Source organism: Nipponia nippon, unplaced genomic scaffold, assembly GCF_047370975.1.
Source record: "Nipponia nippon isolate SJK-2023a ecotype South Korea unplaced genomic scaffold, ASM4737097v1 scaffold_15, whole genome shotgun sequence".
Lineage (NCBI taxonomy): Eukaryota > Metazoa > Chordata > Aves > Pelecaniformes > Threskiornithidae > Nipponia > Nipponia nippon.
In genome coordinates this window covers 13,085,525-13,106,020 of record NW_028262331.1, presented here as the reverse complement: position 1 = coordinate 13,106,020, position 20,496 = coordinate 13,085,525, and the positions used below count along the sequence as shown (strand labels likewise).

The 20,496-nt window shown below is 58.9% G+C and overlaps 2 protein-coding genes across 3 annotated transcripts; one reads left to right on the top strand and one right to left on the bottom strand.

The window, feature by feature from the left end:
• Positions 1-273: 273 nt before the first annotated feature.
• Positions 274-15,201, bottom strand: NEK8 (NIMA related kinase 8). 2 transcript variants are annotated; one of them, XM_087751660.1, is made up of 17 exons: positions 15,077-15,201; positions 14,475-14,680; positions 14,176-14,306; positions 13,191-13,343; positions 12,319-12,450; positions 11,918-12,126; positions 11,419-11,498; positions 10,682-10,863; positions 10,300-10,450; positions 9,183-9,259; positions 7,906-8,023; positions 7,459-7,609; positions 7,064-7,227; positions 6,683-6,841; positions 6,350-6,508; positions 3,415-4,673; positions 274-2,246 (listed from the first exon to the last, which is right to left on the bottom strand). In XM_087751660.1, exons 1-16 carry the CDS (start codon positions 15,121-15,123, stop codon positions 4,645-4,647), a joined length of 2,148 nt encoding a protein of 715 aa, XP_087607786.1. In that variant the 5' UTR covers positions 15,124-15,201; the 3' UTR covers positions 274-2,246; positions 3,415-4,644. The 2 variants fall into 2 exon arrangements, with proteins under 2 accessions (XP_087607786.1, XP_009463428.1); XM_009465153.2 differs by lacking the exon at positions 14,176-14,306 and having other exon boundaries at positions 13,191-13,423.
• Positions 15,202-15,553: 352 nt separating this feature from the next.
• Positions 15,554-20,432, top strand: TLCD1 (TLC domain containing 1). The gene is made up of 4 exons (XM_087751687.1): positions 15,554-15,757; positions 15,936-16,018; positions 16,347-16,429; positions 16,869-20,432. Exons 1-4 carry the CDS (start codon positions 15,561-15,563, stop codon positions 17,262-17,264), a joined length of 759 nt encoding a protein of 252 aa, XP_087607813.1. The 5' UTR covers positions 15,554-15,560; the 3' UTR covers positions 17,265-20,432.
• Positions 20,433-20,496: the final 64 nt, after the last annotated feature.

Genomic DNA, 20,496 nt, shown 5'->3' with positions numbered 1-20,496 from the left:
CAACAGCGGAGCAAGACATGGAGGGGCTGCCCTGAGTCCTCCCATGCCGCAGGCACAGGGGTCCCGCACGCTCCCGTGGCCTTGTCCTGCTCAGGGCTCGTGCCCTGGCCTGCAGCCAACAGCAGCCCGTGGCCCCTGGTTTCTAAGCTCCCAGCAAGGGCTCCGAGGAGGGAGAATAAAAGAAAAACCTGCCTGGTTCCAGCCCCCACTTCACTCTTTCAGAAACCAGAGCAGCATATGGGCGTATTTTCCCCTTTCCCTAGAGATGGAGACAAGCAGATGACAGGCTGCGAACATGTGTTAGTCCCACCAACGCACACTCCAGCCAGCTTCCCATTCAGGGCGGCAGTTGCTCCAGACCCAAATGTTAGCAGTTTTCAATTAGCAAATGGCAGAGGAGAGGGATTCCTGGGGGACACGCTAAGCAAGTCAAGCTCTATCACTTGTCACTCAAGGAGCTCATGTTACCCTTCTCCCCGAGAGGCTCTGCTTAAAATAAAATCCTCCAGCAGCCCAGGGCAGGGAAGGCAGGCAGCCTGCCTGCTCTCGCTGCCAGAGCTGCCACGATGGGGATGGGTGGCTGATTTCTGGGGTTACCCCGAGGGATAACAGGTTACCCTGCCACGGCCCGAGCTGCAACAGGGCTTTAGCTCCCAACACCCAAATAGTAGGGAAGCTTGTACCATTGGATGCTGAGCATGAACAACCACCATGGGGTCTTTTCCAAGGGTCATGACTAGCTGGTAGCCTGCTTGGACAGTGGTGAGCAGTGAGCTAAACTTTAACCAAGCTTCCAGAGAGCCTGGAAACCCGACATGTAAAAAAAAATGATAGCAGGCAACTGTACAGAGAGCAGCAGGGTGCACTGGGCACCTCCGAGCTGTCATGGGGGGGCAACCTGCTGTTGAGATGTTCCCATCCCAGTTTGCTCAGAGCCATGAACCCCCAGGGCAGGATCTACAAGCAGCCCCCGAGGTCCATCTGGTTCTGCCACTAAGTCCCAGCACGCCCTGGAGCCAGGCTTGCCTGCCAACAAGAAAAAGGCACTACCCCAGACACCCGCACCAGCACGCTGCAACCTGGCCCTAAAAACCGTCCTTGGACACCGCTACGGGACCAGGCTCGAGCTGAAAGGACAGGCTCTCGGCCCCGTGTGTCAGCATCCCACAGGGCGATGGGCCCCCCCCCGCAGAAGGCATAGGGCACACCACTCCTGCAAGCTCAGAAAGCCTGCGTCTCCGATGATAGGCATGAAACAGAGCCGAGGTTTATCACTATTTACTGCCTCCCTTTGATGTTTTAAAAATTTTTCTTTCCTAACCTCACCAAAAAGCATCTCCGCTAATTAGCCAGGAGTTGACAAAGCCATCAGAAGGCGCTGGCTGTGCTGGCAGGACGGCTGGGAGGTGTCAGACCCTGCAAACAAAGATCCCTTCCTTTCCCCTCTGCCTAACGAAGCCCTCCCCACACTCAGCATCACAGCCAGGCATTTGTCTCACACAAAGGCGACGCTCAACCTCCAGGCAGGGCAATCCCTTTGTGCAGTGATATGTATGTTCTGCATCCCCCATGACAGGTCAGTCCTTGAACCCATCTGGGCTCGGGGAGGCCTCCTGCCTTCTTCCCCAGGCCTCTCCCTGCCCTGCACCCCTGCTCCATCCCTCTGCCTTGTATTTAACTTAAACTGGAGGGACAGAAAGCTCACGCTGTGGCTTCTAAAGAAGTTAAGGCGGAGCGTTTTGCCCTGGGGAAAGGAGCGGGGAGAGTCCTCTCCCTGGTTCTGGGGCCTTGTGCCCAGGGAAGGCGGGGGGGTAAGGGCAGGGAGGTGGATGGACAGACGGACGGCAGCCGCACCTTCTGCCAAGCCTCGTGGGAACGGGGATGCAGCCACAGCAGAGGTGCCAGAATCAAATCAAATCAAATCAGCTCCGGGATCAGCAGGCGGTTTGGGCTGTTTCCTGCAGACAGCGATGGCCCCAGGTCAGCAGGATCTTACCGAGCACAGGGACGGCCTTTCCCTGCGGGACAGTGACCAGGGGGGACCCGCACTGGCCAGGATGCACGAGGTGGGACCAGGCAGCCTCATCCCTGCATCACCTCCCCTACCCACTCCCTTCTGGCCCTGCCTCCCTTACCGGGAAGAGCCACAGGGACACGGCTGATCCAACCACCAGCTCTGCAGGACACAGGAACAAAACAAGGATAAAGGGAGAAGCCCAGAGACCTGCAGTTTTCACTGGGAGCTTCTGCAGGGAAACAAAGCAAGCAGACGTGAGGAATGCAATTGGCCTATTTGCCCAGGCTGCTCTCTGCCTCCGGCAGCGTGGACATGCCTCAGCTTGTCGTTTCAAGAGCTATTGTTGCTCGGGGCTGGGGGCCTCTTTGTTTCCTTTACCCTTTCACCAGGCTTGGTCACAGCCCGATATTAAATTATTCAAATCATCTCACTGTGCTTCACAGCTGAACTCCTGCACCGAGCACACAGGCTGCAAAATCCCGAGGGTTCCAGCCCTCGCCGCGAGCCCCCGGCCCAGCACAAACCACACTGGTTCACACTGGTTCTCCCTGCCCCGAGCGAAGGGTCCCAATGTTCGAGCCAGTGACACCTCCGGCCCCAGCACCACTGTGCAAAGGCATCGTTAAGTCATAAAACAACCCACCTAACGCCAGCACATCAGTGGGAACAGGGGGGCTGCCAGGGGGATTCGGCAGCCCAGCTGGAGCAGAGAGAGCCCAGCTCTGCTGGCTGCACGTCCCCTGGAGCGGTGGCATTTTGCTGCCACTGTTGACAAGGCAAAGGGTGGCAGAGACCTCTGTCCTGCCTGCCTGCTGTCCCAGCCAGCCCTCAGCCCTGGCAAGGCTGTAGCAGGAACGCCAGTCCTTTCTTATGGGATGTGTTTGCACATGGTGTGGGGCGAGGGGAGCCTTGAGAGCTGAGCACAACACAGCCAAGTGAAGTCTGTTGCTGTAGGAGCTGATGCTGCTGACAGCTCGGCGCAGGGAGGACAGCGGCCCAGAGGGGCTTCGAGTCCATTTAACCCAGCCCTGCAATTACTCTGGTGCCCAGGTTCGTCGGGTGGAGAACACCTTCCCCTCCACCGACACTGGGCTGCCAGAGCTGTCCCTGTAACCTGCAAGACAAGGCAAGTGCCACGGGACAGGCAGAGCCTTTGAACACAAGTCAGCTTCCTGGGATAGCAGGGTGTAACCACCTGAAAAGGCAGCTCCACAAGAAACAAAAATGGCAGGGAAAAACCCATGCACGCACCCTGCCAGGAGCCAAACAGGGAGGCTGCGTCTGCAGTTGGGGCTGCACACACCTTTCCCGGCTGGATGGGACCTGCTCCCTTGCCCAGCTGGAGCCTGGGAGGCGGCAAGGGAGGAAAGAGCAAGAGACCTGCAGAAATTCAATACCTTTCACATGACAGAAGGATCAGTCGGCTTCTACCAGCAGCAAGGTTTCCCTCATTGAAAACAGGAAAGAATCACAAAAATAATTAGAGAGATTTCATCTCAGCCAGCTTATGAGAGCACTGACTTTATACACAACAGATTGGCAACAGCACAAAGATGGATGTGAAAGGCAAGAGCATTTGCAATGTCAGGCAGATCAGAGACAGAAGCTCATCAAAAAATGGCCCAGGGCAGATGTAAGTTAAAAAAAGAAAAGAGGAGGAAAAAAAAAAAAAGGAAAGGACCCTTCTGGAGATAAAAAAAACGTTCCTGCTTGTGACATGGTGATATGCCCCCTGCCGCCTGCAGAAAGGATCCCTGGTGAAAACTCATCATCTCCCTCGAGAGATCTGGGTTAAAAAACTTCAATTACTGGCAGTCGCTGGCGATGTTTTGCTGCCTTCCGCTAGCTCAGCTGGGATCCAGTGAGCTGGTCAGCAGCAGGATTTAGGGGCCTGAGGACAAATGTCAGCTGGAGGATCCTCCAGTGAGCTCCTGGGGCCAGGGGAGGCTGTAATTGGAAAGCTCCAGGGCAGCATTTCGGGGAGAGCAAGCCGGGCTGTGCCGCACAGAGACGCTGCTCACGCCGGGTTTGGCCAGTCATGCAGGCCAGGACCCTGGAAAGCGTGATAAACAGCTCAACAAACGGGTGAAACGTTTTAAGGGGGGGGGGGGGGGATGGGAAAGGACAGGCTTCTGTAATTAGAAAAGAGGTTTGCACTTAGTCACCCAGTGTAGCGCCTGGGGCCCTAACTCCAGACACTGCTGTGCAAAGGCTGACAGCTCTCTCAGACACCAAGCTGTCAGCCTGGGCTTTGTAACCAGAGACAGTTTCCATGGGGGAAAACAACCTCTCTGCTCCTCACCCTTCTACCCAGGCACTTCCAGCGGGGAAGGGCACAGCCCCAGCGCGACCCCCTGAAGGCAGCACCAGAGCTCTGGGCACGTCTGCCCCACAGCAGCACCTCTCGGGCACTGGAGGTTCACAGTAACCCTCATTGATTTGATAAATGAGACCAGCTCTGGTTCCGTGGGAACCATTGTTAGGAGCTCCCTGTTTCCAGATCGCTGCCTTCAGAGCGCAGCTGAGGAGCTCCCAAGTCCGGGGATGCAGGTCCGAGCCAGGCTGTAGCAGGCAGCAGCAAGGGCAGGCTTGCAGGGCGGCTGGATATGGCCCCTCTCAACTCAAACTCACTGGGAAGGTGACTCTTCCACAGCAGCTGAAAGACAAAGGGCAAGGACCAAGAATAAGCTGTAAGCTGCCGTATCAGTGAAGCTACGGGGAGCAGTGCCCTGCCCTGCGCAGGCCAGACACCCAACAGATGGGCACCGCAATCCCTGTCCCGCTACCCCAAGAAGCTGCCACAAGGCCTCAGTAGTGGCACAAGCAGGAGGCAATGCTCAGCACAGAGCCCAAGCAGGAGGAAATGCAATCTCTTGAGGCTTGCACCCTCCAGCATGCCTGGCTTCTCCCAGTTATTCCTGTGTTTGCAGTAGGATTGAGAGAAGGGCGCAGCGATGGCCTCACGATAAAGTGGGCGGAAGCCCAAGCCGGTTAAAAACAGTGTTGGCCACATGGGAGGAAACTGCGGAGTGGTGCAGAACTGCTGCCCCAAAGGTGGAGCACTGCTCGCCTGTGCCAGCACCCTCTCCAGGCCAGATCACAGCCAGAGCCGACAGCGGCAATGACATCAAACATGCCACCAGCTCTCGTGTCCTCTCTGGAGAGGTTTCCAGGCAGACTGAGCTGTGTGAAAGTCCAGAGTCAGAATTTAGCTTTTTAACAGAGCTCTTGATGCTTTTTGCACCTTGGTTACTGAGGGGTGCTGGAGCAGGCGAGGCTGCTGCCCTGACACCACTGCTGCTGTGTTTGTACTTCCAGTACCGGGAAGGAGGGTCGAAGTTTTGGACTGGATAGTGCAGAGGGACAGCGGTGGGGCTATGGTGGGGGCTCTGCGCTCAGTCCCTGCTCTTACAGTGCTGCAGGTGGAAGCCCACAAACCAGCTGCCACAGAGCACAGGGTGACTCTGGCAGCGGAAGGGGAGAGCAGCCTACAGTCTTCCTGCAGAAACAAAACCCTTTTACTCCCATGACAAATGCCCTACTTGTTCCCAAGCCTGGGGACTCAGCCATTCCCCGTCCCCTTCATGTGGCAGCACACAATCATGTGAGAGCTCGGCACGTGCAGGGGAAGAACAGGAGCCACGGCCGATTCCGCGGTGCTGGGGCAGTCAGCCGGGCCTCCTCCCCTCTGGGGTGTAATTAGCTTCCTTGAAGTGGGCTGGGACTGGAATCTTTCAGCCCAGCACTGAGGCCATAATCAGCCTGGCAGAGGAGGAAGAAAGGCCCCTCCAGCAGTCCGGGCCAGGCTCCCATCATACATCCAGGCAATGGAAGGGCAGGTCACGCCATGGGCACATTTCAACCGTGCAATGATGCTGCCTTTGGCCTGAGCAGAGAAGAACCACAAAACCATCGCTATCTTTTCCAAACCACAATGGAAAGCCAGCAGCCAAAACGACGCCTCAAATCTCAGCTTCTATTTCAGCAGCATCAATTAGAGAGCTGCTCTTTTTGGATACTTGGTGGACTGCCAGCACACCAGCTCCCCACCGCCGCACCCTGGCCAGCCCACTTGTCTGGGAGTGCACGAGACTGCCTCTGCTGTCCCTCTGCTCCCCCAGCCCAGTGGAAGCAGCAGTGTCACATCATTGCTGCATAGTGGAAGGGGAGTTTTTATGGGCTTCAAGTTATTTCTATTCATCGACAGCTCTAGAGGGACTAGAATAATACAGAGCTTATGTGCCAGGGTTACTCAGTACAGCTCCGGTCACAAAGCATTGTGTCTGGCTGGGCCCTCATGGCAGGAATCACAGTAACGAAGCCCCTACTCACGCTTTACTGCCAGCAGTGTGTTCCCGTGGCAGCAGGCTACGGAGGTCACCAAGTATGGATGCGTCTCCTCCAGCTGCACCGGTCTCGGCGCTCCTGTTTCCTCGTCCTTCCTGCCCAGGCGTCCCCTGGCTCCTTTCCCCCACGTGCACACTTCGCCATCTGCAGAGGGATATATATGCCTTGCTGCACACAGAGCTCACCAGCAAACAGGCCTCCCATCTCCCTGGTACCGCCCTGGGCTATCTCCGAGGCCTGCCTTGGCCACCACATGGACTGCAGGCAGAGGAAAGCCAGGGCCTGCTGCAGCCCAGGACACAGGGGCTTCAGCCTCACCTGCTCCGATGGCCACAGTGAAAGCATCACCACAAGCCACCATGGTGACCTTCATTGCCTGGAGCCCCACGACCAGGTGGGGTACGCGGCTGTTGTGGCAGGAATTGGTGCCCAGCTGCCCATGCTGGTTGCTCCCAAAGGTGTAACACTGGCCAGAAGCTGACAACAGAAACAAGAGAAACAACTGGGTGTCACCCGAGGATGCACTGATACCCCTGAAGCCCATTGCTCTCTGCCATGCTGAACATCTAGCTCCACAGAGCAACAACATCAAGAGCACGGTGCCTCTTGAGCCTCTCTGAGGCCATGGGAAACGGAGGCAGGAGGAAGACAGTGAAAATGCAGGTTCCCCCCTCAGGGATCGGGGCACAAACCCCTCACCTGTGACTGCAGCCGAGTGCGCTGTACCGATGTCCGCACACACAATCGGCTCTTGGTTCAAGGGGGTCGACTGGGCACACAAGAACGTGGTGGCCTCTTCCACCTGGTCCTCCAGGGAAGGCTCCTCTGCTGAGCTGATCTGATCTAGGCCCAGCTTGTTACACCTGCATGGGGAAAAGCACCATTCAGAGCTGGCTGAATGCAGCCTGACGCAGACACCCTGGAGACAAATCCTGCCCCAGCATAACTGCACCACCAGCAGCAATATGCTGGGGAGCAGGATCACACAGAGATGTCTTCTAGAGCCCCTTGCTCCCTCTTCCTGGTCTGGACACCGATGGACAGGCCCGGGAGGCTGTAGGCAAGCTCTGGAGTGCAGACCCTTGCGTCTTTACCTGTTGCTCCCACAAGCGAGAATCTGGTTCTTCACTGTGAGGACCATGGAGGAATCGATGCCACAGATGACCCTCTGAGCCTCGTGTTCTGGCGGGACTGCGACCTGCTGGGGGGAGTTGTGGCACTCCAGGGTACCCAGCCCAAGCCGACCTGGCAGGGGGAACAGAGCAGGGCACGGCTGATGGCAACACAAAACCTGAGCACACCCCCATGAGCAAGGGCATCGACAGAGCTGCTGCAAGAGCCCAGCCTGGGACCTATGGCCAGGAAAGGCAGTGAAATCCAAAGCACAGGGGCCCCGGTATGCAGTGAAGCAGCTGCAATTCTTCCACACTCACCCAGCCTGGCACATCCGGAGAGGACTGTGGGCAAGCAGGGCCAGCGAGGGGAGTGGGAACAGGCAATGGAAAGCACAAGCCCTGTTTTGCAAAGCAGACACCTCTTACCATTATCCCCCCTGCCCCAGGCAAACACTTCCCGCTCGTTGGACACCGCCAGGACGTGAGACGCGCCACAGGCCACCTGCACCATCTCGTAGCCCAGCAGGGCCTCCACAATCTTGGGCTGGCAGGGGAAGAGCAGCAGCCGTCAGCCGAGACCTCCCAGCCTGCCCGGCTGCTCCCATCCCTCCCACCCAGCCCCCGCAGCCTCAACACAGCGCTGGCAGCATCCCAGTTTTCATCCAACACAAACACCAGAGAACTTTTTTTGTTCCAAATAGTCTTCAAAGGGTTTAGAGACTACGTGCACACAGCACAGAAGATAATGCAAACATCTCTGGGGCGGAAGAAAGCAGCCAGCACAACAGTTTGCAGAGGGAATAGGTTCAGCCGAAGGGCTGGGATTCGCCCCCCTGCCCATGTGGGGAGTGCGAAGGGCTGTTAACGCACGCTCTGAGCAGGCAGGGGCTTGGTGCAGGATGCGTTGGCTGAAAGGCTCTTCTGCAGAGGAGCTGTGAGCTATCAGCCATGTATTCGTTAGGGTGTGGAGAGACCAGGATCTCCATATTTCACCCAGCCCCCTGCTGTGACCTGCTGTTAGATCTGACACCTCGCCACAGCAAGTCTCATTCTCATTATCTTCTTCAAGTGAAAAGCACCATTTGTTGGGATCTGGCTGCTGCTCCCAACTGGTCTCCCCTCCCCAGCAATAAGCACCGAGCAGCTCAGGTCTGGACGGAGCAGGAACAAACGAGCCAGCTGACCACAGCGACAAATGGCACCAGTCTCTGGGCTTGGCTGGAAGCCATCGGCTGCTGCCACATCCGAGGGCAGGCAAGGGAGAAGCTGGAAGGGAGCGACGGGCCCTCAGCCCTAATGCTCCCAGCCAATCAGAAACACACAGCTCTTCTTTAAATACTGGCTCTTTTGAAAAATAACTTTTCTCAGTGAACCCTGGCAGCTGCAGGCCAAGAGTGAAGCAGGCAGGTGTGTGATTGGAGGCAGCCTCCAAGCTGGGTGCCTGCCAACAGCAACCACAAGGCAGCTCTTGACTTCCCCCACGCTCAAAGGGATCATTGTGTAGGGGGGAGAGAGAAAAAAAGAGGCAGGTTGGGTCTTTTAAAACTCGCAGTGACAGGGAGAGGAGGGGGAGGGTGTTGGATGCCAGAGCATGCCTGGGATGCACATCCCTGGAGCGGGGACGAGCCCTCTCACGTGGCGCAGAAGGCATGATCCACCCTCTACCTTGGGGGAGCAGTGCGCCCAGCATCCTCACAACAAACCTGGCTTACGTCCGTGAAGTTTCTGTGCCCCAAACAGCCATTGCTGCCGCTGCCAAAAGTCATGATTATGCCCCTGTCTGGAAAAGCAGAAAGAAGTTGTGTTACTGGCACACGTGAGGCCCTGCAAGGCACACAGAGCCAGTGGGGCTGGCCATGGCTCCCAGGACAGCGGCTCTACTTGGACCCACTTTCACTCCTAACTTGCTGTGGGGGCCAGAAGCCTTCAGCGAGCTTCCCAGGAGCAGCAGCCTTGATGTGCTGTGACAACCCGCCAAACAAACAGCAGATGATAGGAGAGCACTGAGATAACATTATTGCAGCTGCGTAGCTGCTAACTCCACGGTCTGTCAAGGTGTTAAATACACAGAGCCACTGTGTATTTACCGAGCCCCTGTGTATCACTGAGCAGCCGCCCAGCAGAAGGGTGGCAAACGCCATGGAGAGGTAGGACAAACACATGCCTACAAAGTTTGCCGGTCGCATATCTGTCATTTGCTGCCCTGATCCCCAGCAGAAGTGTGAACAGGGCTCCCGGAGGACCATTGGGAGGGCTTTGCTCCACAAACACAGCCTCGGGCTGGTGTGCATGCTTCCCCTCCCAGCCAGAACGCCTCCCAGCCTCCCAGGGGGTTTCAGACCCTGCCTTCCTGCAGCTGAGGACAACTGGCCCTGCAGGAGCTCACACTGACTTCTCACTGCAATGCCAGTCACTGCTGGTCACTGCTTGTGTCTGCGTCACACTCACAGAGTACGTGAGAGAGAAAAGCTGAACTTCTCAGACACTCCTCACACTGCAGTCCCCACTACACAGGCCAGTTGTGGCTTCAGGTGACACCAGTGCAGCCAGGACAACAATTTGTGGCCCTCCCCATACCAAACAGACCTTTGGGACCAAGTTGACCAGTGTGGCATCATAGGAGGACCGTGCCTGCCATTTCTGACCCCCACCTGATGTTACAGAAGAGATCACAGAGGCCTTTGTGTCACCCCAGCCCAGTGCATCCCTCGGGTTCCGCTCTGAGCAGGCTCCCCAGGCTGTCACGCTGCATTTGCAAGCCAGCTGCCATGCAGAGGGGTCTGGGACTCAGCCAGGTGCAGGCAGGAGGCAGCAGCTCACCCGTGAGGCAGGCTGTGAAGAGATCGCCGCAGGACACATGTTTGATGGTCACGCCAGACTGGCCCTCCAGAAAGCGGGACACAAACTGAGGCTGGAGCTGCTCGGTGGCTCCTGGGAGAGAAGGGCCTCCCGCAGCACCCATCGGGGGAGCCTGGCAGAGAGAAACCATGTCAGCTGCTGCACCTCCGTGCAGCAAGAGCTGGGTTGGAGAACTCAGATGAGCCCCTTCCCACAGGCTTAGCAGTGTCACCCACACCCTGGACTGGACAGCGGTCCTGGGGGACGCAGTGCCAGGGCCTATGCACAGGAACATCTCCTCCTCAGAAATCGCACATCCGAGGCTTCCATGGCCACTGTCTGCCCCAGGTTCCCCGTCACTCACCTCCCACATGATGAGCCGCCCCGATTTGGTGACCCCGGCCTTCTGCGTCCTGCCAGCAGACACCTGCACCACTTCAGTGTTAAGCATGGGCAGGCGGAGTGGGGTGGTGATCCCGCTCCCCCAGGTGTAGATGGATGACAGCGGAGGAGGGATTCCTGTCCTGGCTGAACCACCTCGAACACCTATGGGTCAAAGAGAAATCATGAACCCAGAGCCCTGACTCTGCCACAGGAAGAGAAATGACAGCAGCCATCCAGTCTGGGTGCCAGCAGAGCTGCCTGCCAGCCAGCAGGGCCAGACCAGCACCGGTCCAAGGCTGCCAAGGGGCTGCTGGGGAGCTCCCAGCCAGGGCTGAGAGAAGCACATGGGAACGACTCCTTGTATTTTATCCCAGAATTGAGGGAAGCGGCACCACAACAGCTCCAGCTAATTGTTACTGGTGCCAACTGCATTGCCCTGTGCTGGGACATCCCTCCTCAGCACCACCAGCTGGTTCCCAGCCTTTGCAGCAGGAGCAGCAGAAACTTGATTCAAGGGTTCAAAACCTGGAAGAGGCAGCCCGAGAAAGAGTGCGGCTTGGTCCCCAGAGCCAAGGTGCCCATGGGCTCCTCCAGGGCTCAGGGAAGGTGATGTCTCTTAACTTCCTCTCTCCAGAAGCTCAAGTCTGACCCCCTGACATCCAAAGGGAAGGGTCCTTCTGAATGGAGCTGTGTTGAACACACCATGCCAGGACTCACCCCTCGGCCTGGCACTGCTCACTCGTCCCCCCGTCCGGCTGTGGGTCACTGTTGGCACTGGAGCCAAGGGTTTTTCAGGCCTGCCAAACCAAAATCCAGTCCTTAATGTCAGCTGGGCCCCAGAGGTCCTGCAGAGCCCTGGATCACAGAAGGTCTGGGCAGAGCCTAAGCCACGGCTGAACAGCTCACAGAATTGTTTCAGTAGGTGCTTTAAACCACCTGAGAGAGGGAAGTTGGCATCAGCGCACTTCCCCCTGAGCTCACAACTCTCTGTTCACTGTTACTGTCATGACAAGCCCACAGCTGCCATAGCACCTGCCGTGGCCCTGAGCCACAGGGCCAGGCGTGGCCTGCAGCAGCCGCACTTTGGGTAACACAGGAAAGCTGCATGGGGACAATGCTCTCTTCGGAGCTTGTAGAGGAGACAGTGAGCTGGTCAGACACGTTATGGGCTGTGGCAGCCCCTCCCAAGGGACACTAAGGTGGCAGTATCACTTGCCTTCTCATTTTGACACTGCCCACGTCAGTGTAGAGGTTCAGAAGGGGCCGAATGCAGATGGCCTGGGCCATGATCTCATTCAGCTGGGGCCGCTTGGAAGGATCCAGGTTCAGCATGCTAAGGATGAGCTGGCGCAGGTCGGGGCTATATCTATCTGATATTGGAGCAAACGTCCCGCTCATGATCTTCAATACTAAGGCAGGAAGATTCTGGAGAGAAAACAAAAGAGAGACATACAGTGGCTGGGCGGTCAGAGGTGAGGCCAAGGAACAAGAAGTTCTCAGCACTGTCCTCTGCCTTCACACCTCCAGGCTCAGTGAGAAGAGTCATCTGAGCATGCATTTTCACCTCTGGAAGAGGCCGGGGCTCCCTGCACTACATGTAAACCATATCCCTCTTACCGCAGCTTCGAAAGCCCTCTTGAGACTGGCAAGTTCGTACAGCACACAGCCCAAAGCCCAGATATCACTCTTCTGGTTGTAAGGCTTCCCTTCACAGAGCTCTGGGGAGATGTAGCACGGAGTTCCCACAACCTAGAAGAGACAAAGAAATTCACCATGATGCTGTGAAACTGGGGCAGTGAGGTGGAAAGAGAAAGGCTCCTTTCAGGGCCCAGTGCACAGGCTGGCTAGAGCACCACCAACCAAAGCTTAGTGGAACTGGGCTTTTGTTCCCTGGTGTCAACATTTGCCTGACAATCTCAGTAAAAAACACAGGGATTTGCCTTTCCGGTGACCTCCCTTGCACATACAGAGATTACCTCTAATTTTGCTCCTATCCAGATGAGGGAATCAGAGCCCAGAGCGATGAGCGTGATATAAACGTCTACTCAGATTAGACGAGCTGCGGAATGATACTCAAGTCTCAAGCAGAGAGAGGAGATTAAGACAAGGCAGGACAGTGGGGCACAAGCAGGAATTTGGTTGCCAAGTATGTGTCAGACGAGCCTGCAACTACCACCTCTCCCACTGTGACAGTGGGAGGAACCCTGTCTACCCTCACCAGTGGGCCCAGACACCCCATCCTCTCCCAGGCTCGGGCAGGCAGGTCTTTCTCACCTTTCTGCAGCAAACTTGGTCGTGAAGACATCAGCCTGTATAAACTCCAAGGAGCAAAGCAGCATTGTGGCACATGGATGTGGTCTACTGCAAGTACGCTACATCCAACCTCACTGCCTACAGCAGCTTCCCAGAGACTATCATGAGCCAAGTCCAGAGTTTCCAGCCCGCTGCCATGGTGGCAAGTAGTTCCCCCGCAAAGCCAGGCCACTCACCGTGTAGGCTTTACTCTTGCTGCTCAAGATTTTGGAGATACCAAAGTCTCCGATCTTGACGATCATGCGATGCTTGTCTAAGAGGATGTTCTGAGTCTTTAGGTCGCGGTGCAGGATCTGCTTGGTGTGCACGTGGTGGAGAGCCAGGAGGATCTGCACGAAGAAATGCAGGATGGTATCCTCATCCAGCAAGGAGTTGCAGCGCTTGTGAATAAACTCCGCTAGCGTGCCCCCTGCAAAGAACAACAAAGGGCTATCGGCAAGGGTGGCTGCACAGGGCAGCGCAAACCCAGACTAAAAGCCAGGGGGATTTAGCCACGGCATCTTAACAAGCCAAGCGCGCGGGAAAAAGCATGTCCCAGTGGGACACGCAGCACATCCTCCAATGCTGCCGAGACTGTGCGGAGAACAATGGCAGCACAGTTGGTGGGACGAAGAAACAGCGACAGAGAAGTTGCTGTTGACATATTGTCAAAGGCAGCAGGAAAAGAAACACTAAAATTACAGCTCTTGGAGGACATAAACCTCGATGGCAGAACAAGATAAGCCTGTTCTGCAAAAGAGACTTCTTGCAGTCTGAGAGGCCACATGGCATGGAGAGGCCCCTGTCGAGAAGGGGAGGTCCAGATTCAGGGCTCACGTACAACTTTTAACAAACCCTGATGCAAATGTTGATTTCATCTGACCCTCCACAGCAAATCTCGTTAGAAATCACACCTTCCCACACAGAGCTGTGAGACCAACAGCATGGCTGAGAGCTGACACAGGGAAATGTATGTGAAACCTAAGCCAAGGGCAGATGGTAACACACTTAGCAGTGACAGAGGTGTTAGAAATCTCTTTGTTTTGGATAGGACCAGCAGGCGTAAGGCATATAATCACAGAATCACAGGATGGCTGAGGTTGGAAGGGACCTCAGGAGGTCATCTGGTCCAGTCCTCTGCTCAAGGGGGGCCACCGACAGCTGGTTGCGCAGGACCACAACCTGTCTTTTGAATCTCTCCAAAGATGGTGACTTCACAAGCTCCCTGGGCAGCCTGTGCCAGTGCTCGGTCAGTTGGCTCACGGTCAACTTGGTGTCCATCAGGATCTCCAGATCCTTTTCTACAAAAGTGTCTGTTCAAGAGAGACATGTTTGGGCTCTTTGGGGGTCCAAAGCACAGGATCTTTACAAGGCGCACAACGTGGAGCCAGAGCAGCCCGACCCACCAAGCGCTGAGGGCTCGGCATCCCCTGGGCCTGCCAAGGAACCAGCTGCGGGTGCTGGGGGAGATTGGGGCCCACCTGGGGCATACTCCATGGCGATCATGAGCGCCTTGTCCTCCAGGAAGTTCTCGTAGTACTCGATGACGTTGGGGTGGCTGAGCAGCTTGAGGACCTGGCACTCGTTCTGCGCCGCCAGCCGCTCGTCCTTGCTCATCTGCTCCACCGGGATCTGCTTCAGGATCACCAGCTTCTGGTCGGCCTTGCGCAGGCAGAGGTGCACGATGCTGCGGGGACGGGGACAGGGCCTCAGCACGGGGGGACAGGGCCCGGCCACCACCCTGGGGTGACACATGGCCCCTGCCCCCCCGTTGCCATGGTAACAGTGCCTGCAATCCACCCCCCCCCGGGGTGTCACACATCCAGTGCCGTGTCACCCCATCGCCATGGCAACAGCCAGGGCCTGGACACCCCCCCCGCAGGATGCCACACGCCGGCTGACCCCCGCGTTGCCATGGCCACAGGGCCCGTGAGCCTTGTTGCTATGGTAACGCCGCCTGCGGCCTCCCACCCTACCCCGCAGTGCCACAGGCCCGGCGCTCCCCGCACACGTGTGGCCACGGTAAAAAAGGCCTGGGGATCCGCCGTGCCCCACTCGCGGCGCCGCCCGGGGCCGCCCTCACCCGAAGGCCCCTCTCCCCACCACCCGGATCCGCTCGTATTTCTCCATCACTGCCCTGGCCGGGCCCGGGCTCCTCCCGTTTCCATGGAAACACTTCCGGGAGCCACTACGGCGGCCGCAGACGGACAAAACACCGCGGGCCGCGCCCGTCCCCTCCACTACGTGTGCGGGGCCCGCAGCGGGGACGGGGACAGCGGTGGCGGCACCGCCCCCAGGCCTCGCCGCGTGGCCGTGGTGCCACCTAGCGACACCGAGCCCCGGGGAGACGGACAGACAGCGAGACAGTCCCGTGTCCCGCTCCGGGGGGGCCGCGGCGGGGCGGAACCCCCCCCCGCAGGAGCCGGCACCGGGCCGGGCCGGCAGCCGCGGGGAGGCGTGGCCTGACGGGGGCGTGGTCTGAGACGAGGCGTGGCCTGAGGCGTGGCGTGGCCGAGGAGTGGCCGGGGAGGCGTGGCCGACACTGCCCGCCAGCCGGAGCTGGCGCGATGGGCCCGGGCTGGCGGGCGCCCTCGGCGGCGCTGGTGGGCGGCAGCGTGGCCATCTTCGGGGGGCTGCGGCGGGCAGCGCTGGCTCTGCCCCGGCCCGCCGCTGTGCGGAGCCGCCCCAGCCGCGCCTGGCGCTGGCGGAACCTCCTCGTCTCTTTCGCGCACTCCGTGCTGGCGGGGCTGTGGGCCCTCTTCAGGTACCGGGCACCGGGGGCAGGGGGGGAAACGGTGCGCAGCCCGCAAACCGGGACCGGGGCCCCGGGCCCCCGTGGGAGCACGACCCCGGGCGCTGCCCCCAGGGGAGGAGGCACGGGGTCCCCGCGTCCCCCATCCCGGCGCCCGGGCTGACCCCCTGCCTCCTCTCCTGGCCCCCAGCCTCTGGCACTCCCCGGAGCTGCTCTCCGACATCCAGGACGGCTACAGCGTCTCAGGGCACCTGCTGGTCTGCTTCTCCTCAGGTAAGGAGCCGGGCAGGGCGATGGCCGCGGCCGCCCCACCGGGCTCTGCCTGCTCCCTCTCCAGCCCGGCACGCTGGCCTGGGATGAGCCCCCGGCTCGGGGCGCGGATGACTCCCCGTGCCCCCTGCCTCCATCACGAGCGCGGAGCCCGCAGGCTGCCAGCCCCCGGGGCCCGGCCGTCTCCCCACGCCCAGCCGGGGCGGAGGCGCTTCCGACGCCTGGAGCACAGTCACGCCACCCTCCTCCTCCTCCTCGCTGCTCCCCCTTACCGCAGCAGGTGACGGTGCACAAGCCAGACCCCCTCAACGCTCTCTCCCTCATCCCGCAGGCTACTTTATCCACGACAGCCTTGACATCATCTTCAACCACCAGTCCCGCTCCTCCTGGGAGTACCTGGTGCACCATGCCATGGTGAGTACAGCCCCAGGGAAGCAAAGGGCAAGCATGGGGGGCTACCACACACCCCGTGCAGGTTCCGCGCGCTGCGGCGGGGCAAGCTGGATCCCCCCCCTCTGCCTCGGCCTGGCTGCACATCAACAAGGCAAGGGCACTCGGCAGGGCAGGATGCCTACCAGCGTCTGCTCTGAGCACCGAGAGCCAGACAGGTTGCCGCACCGGGCGAGAGAAGAGCCGGAGGCTGGTCCCGGCTCCCCACGCAGGGAGGTGTAACTGGTCCCCAGGGAAACTGGCTCTCCAGACTGGTTTTCCCTTGGCCCAGGTGCCTGGGGGGATGCTGGGATCTCTGGGTGGCGAGGAGCAGCACCACATACATCCACACCTTGGCAGGGAAGGACTCACCTCCCCCAGGGCAAGGAGAGCTGACCCTGCTGTGTGTCCCCCCCACTCCCAGGCCATCTCTGCCTTCATCTCACTCATCATCACGGGCCGTTTCCTGGTGGCTGCGATGCTACTGCTGCTGGTGGAGGTGAGCAACATCTTCCTCACCATCCGCATGCTGCTGAAGATGAGCAATGTGCCTTCCCCAGTGCTCTATGAGGCCAACAAGTACGTCAACCTGGTGATGTACTTCGCCTTCCGCCTGGCGCCCCAGGCTTACCTCACCTGGTACTTCCTCCGCTATGTGGAGGTGCAGGGCCAGGGTGCCTTCCTCACCGCCAACCTCCTGCTGCTCGACGCCATGATCCTCATGTACTTCTCCCGCCTCCTCCGCTCCGATTTTTTCCCCTCCCTGCGCAAGGGCTCTGCAGGGAGAGACGTAGATGGTGAGAAGTTTCTGATAGACTGAGACGTGTGCGCCAAGGGGGACCCGGGCTCTGGCTCCTGGAGGTCTTGGCCTCTCCAAACCTGCTCTGATGTGCCTTAGGGCTCATTCCCTGGCCCCGGGCCCTGCCTTCACCCGCTCTGCTGCCTAAAAGCACTTCCCTGCTGGACCAGCCCAACAGCCTCGCCGAACCGCAGGGATGCCACCGAAGCCACAGGCACAGCCGATGGAAAAGCAGCCCAAGCCGGCTTCTGCACAGGCAGCTGGAGGGCCAGGGCTGGCCATGTTTCACAGCTGATGGCCTGAGAGGGTTGCAAGGGAAGGGACGAGTCCCTCCCATGGTGATGTTGGGTGTTATGTGCATTAAAATTGGCCTGTTTACTGCTGCCGCAGCACACCAGGGCTGGCTTTTCTGTGGGGCAAAGCAGTGTTGGGGGAGGATAAGGGGGACAATGCCATGGGAAAGGACGTGCCCCTGTTCCCAGCGGAGGGATGGCAGTCCTCAGGGAGGGAGATGGCACGTTTCTGCCACTCGCTTTGTTCCAGGGATGCGCTCAAGCCTGCTGGGTCCTACCAGCCCAGCTGCACCACGCTGAGCCTTGAATAGCAAGACCCCATCCCTCCCACAGATGGGTCCCTCTCCTCCTCCTCACTCTCCTGCTCTTCCAGAGACCCAGGGCTGTGCAGGGAGCAGGGAAAGGGAGCCAGGATAGGTACCGAGCCTTGCTGCAGTCCTTGACCTGCCTGTCTCTGGCCTGGCGGCAAGGAGCCTGGCTGGGCTGCATGACTCACCCGGCAGCCACGTGAAGTGGAGCTGGCATGGGAAAGCCGTGTGAGGCCACAGGCTCTTCCTGGAAGACTGCTGCATGCTCGCATCCCCCTGGAGCGATCTTCACTGGCACCATGCAGCTCCAGACCCCTGCGAGCATGCTGGGCCCTCTCCTGCAGCAGCCCCCCCAGAGCGGCAGGAGGAGAGAGGGGGGTCAGCTCACTGGGGGAGCAGGGCCAGAACCAGCCCAGCCAGTCCTGAGGAGCACCAGAGCATCAGGAAGGCAAATCCTGCTGACGTGATGGCTCTGGGATTGCACCAGACTGGCCTAGAGTAGTGGGGTTTAGAGGGACTCCTAGCCCAGCTGCGGCAGAGACAGGTACTGCAGCTGAAATAAGCCGGTGATTAGTTGGAAACACCCCACAGGGCTGGGATCCTGGCAGGGTTCCTGGTGTGCACTGATGCCATGGTGGGTGCAGGGGGCACTTGCTGGGAACAGCCTGGCAGCTGGAGCGGAGATGTGATATTTGGGACGCAGTGTGGGCAGGGACCTACACCAGCTTCAAACCCACCGCCTTGCCCCCTCCTCGCTCAAAGCGGAGCTCAGCAGCTCCGCACCGAGCTGCAGGGAGCCCATTTAGGGCACAGCCTTACCCTCAGCAGCACATCCCAACAGCTACGCATCTTCCCAGCTGCAGCTTAAGCCCCATGGCCTCTGTGCACTGACTCCATCTGCAAATACCCCACAATCAAGCCCAAATCTTAGTTTCCCCTCACCTCAATTGCTGCACCTTTCTCCATGTCCCCAGACATAGCTCTGCCCCAGCAGGTCACAGGCTCAGGGGACCAGCCCACGCTTCCACCGCCCTTCCAGCAGGGTGGAAGGGTCAGGCATGACAAAGCTTCCCAAAGCAGGGAGCCTGGCTCCCCCCCGCTGCCCTCCTGCCTTCCAGCTGGAGCATCTCCCAGCAGCATGGTGCTGGCCGGGCTGGGGCAGCTGTGGGTCAGGCCAGCTGCCAGCCTGGAGCAAGAGGCAAGCGCAGGGAAGCAAAGCGCAGCAGTTGCTGGGCTAAGTTGAGACAGGGTCAGGGCAGACTGCAAGTGATGCTGATGTGAAATCCCTCCCCAGCCTCCATGCTGCAGCACTTACCCGCACAGAGCCCCTGCTGCTGCTGCTCCCCTTCCCTGGCTGCGCCCAGGCCCAGCACAGGGGGCTGGGTTGGTGCCCTCTAACCCGCAGGCCAGCGGGATCAGACCCAGCCCCAGGAGGGAGCAGGGCTGCCCCAGCTCCTCACACCACCGTACTCCCAGCGGCAGGGCTATGTCACAGGCAGGGAAGGCGGCCTGTTGTTCAGCCTGACCTGGCCCAGCACAGCTTGCCAACAGCCCTTGCTCTCTGAGTTTCAAGCCCCTGACCCGGGCTGGGGCGCGGGGCAACAGCCTGAGTGCGCCCTCCCATCGCAGGGAGATGCAGCGGTGCTTCCCCAGCACCCGGAGCTGCAAGTGCCAGGCAAAGTCTCACCCCGAGGGCCACACAACCCAGTGCACATCTTTACCCACAGTCCCGAGAGCAGCGGCAGCTGGGACAGCTCCCCCTTTCCATCTACCACCACCCTTCTGCATTCAAACCACCGCCCCGGGACTCCGCCACCCTTGGGCAAGAGGCTGGAAGGAACTCAGTGTCCCGCTGCCCAAGAGCTCGATTACCCCCGTCAGTATTTAGTCACGGCTTTCCCCATCTCGCTCAAGCGTAACTGCATACTTAACATCAAGTACCCCTAAAGGCTTATCCATACTTCACCTCCATTCCCTGCTCGCCCAGCACTCCACTCTCATGACTCTCCCAAGTGCTCTGAAAAGCCGGTTTCATCTACAAATTTGAGGAAGCAAGACTGCTGAGGCGGCAACAGCAGCTAGTTTGGAAACAGCCCTGATGAGGGCCATGAACCCCATGAGGTTACAGGCAACCTAACAGGAACAGCGTCAGGGAAACCAGGCTGCGATTCCCACACTGCAGCATGGGGAGTTTGGAAAACAACAACAAAAAAAAGCCACACAAAGCCCCTACGATGGCATTGGCTTGAGGGCTTCATCAAGTGAAGGTTGCAGCATAAGCAAATAGCTGATACACTCGGAAAACGGTGCGACACCCCGCTCATGCCAGGCCTGAACAATAAACAGGTTTTTGTTGCGGTTACTACCTACGCCCTGGGCACTCCTCAGCCTCTGGTACGCTCCAGAGGGAAGCTATGTAGGACACCAGAACAGAGATCATGAACACATGCTAATTACACAAGGCAACAAAATGCAGGAGGGTACCAGAGGTCTCAGGTAAACAGATATTTGAGATTCGGGGCAGCGTCAGCTCGTGTTTACCGACAGCCGAGAGAGCAGGTCAGTGATCCAGGAAACCCCAGGGTGGGACTCTCGAAGCAGCCAGCTCTGCCCACCTACCACCAGGCTACAGCCGGAGGGAGGGAGGGAGGA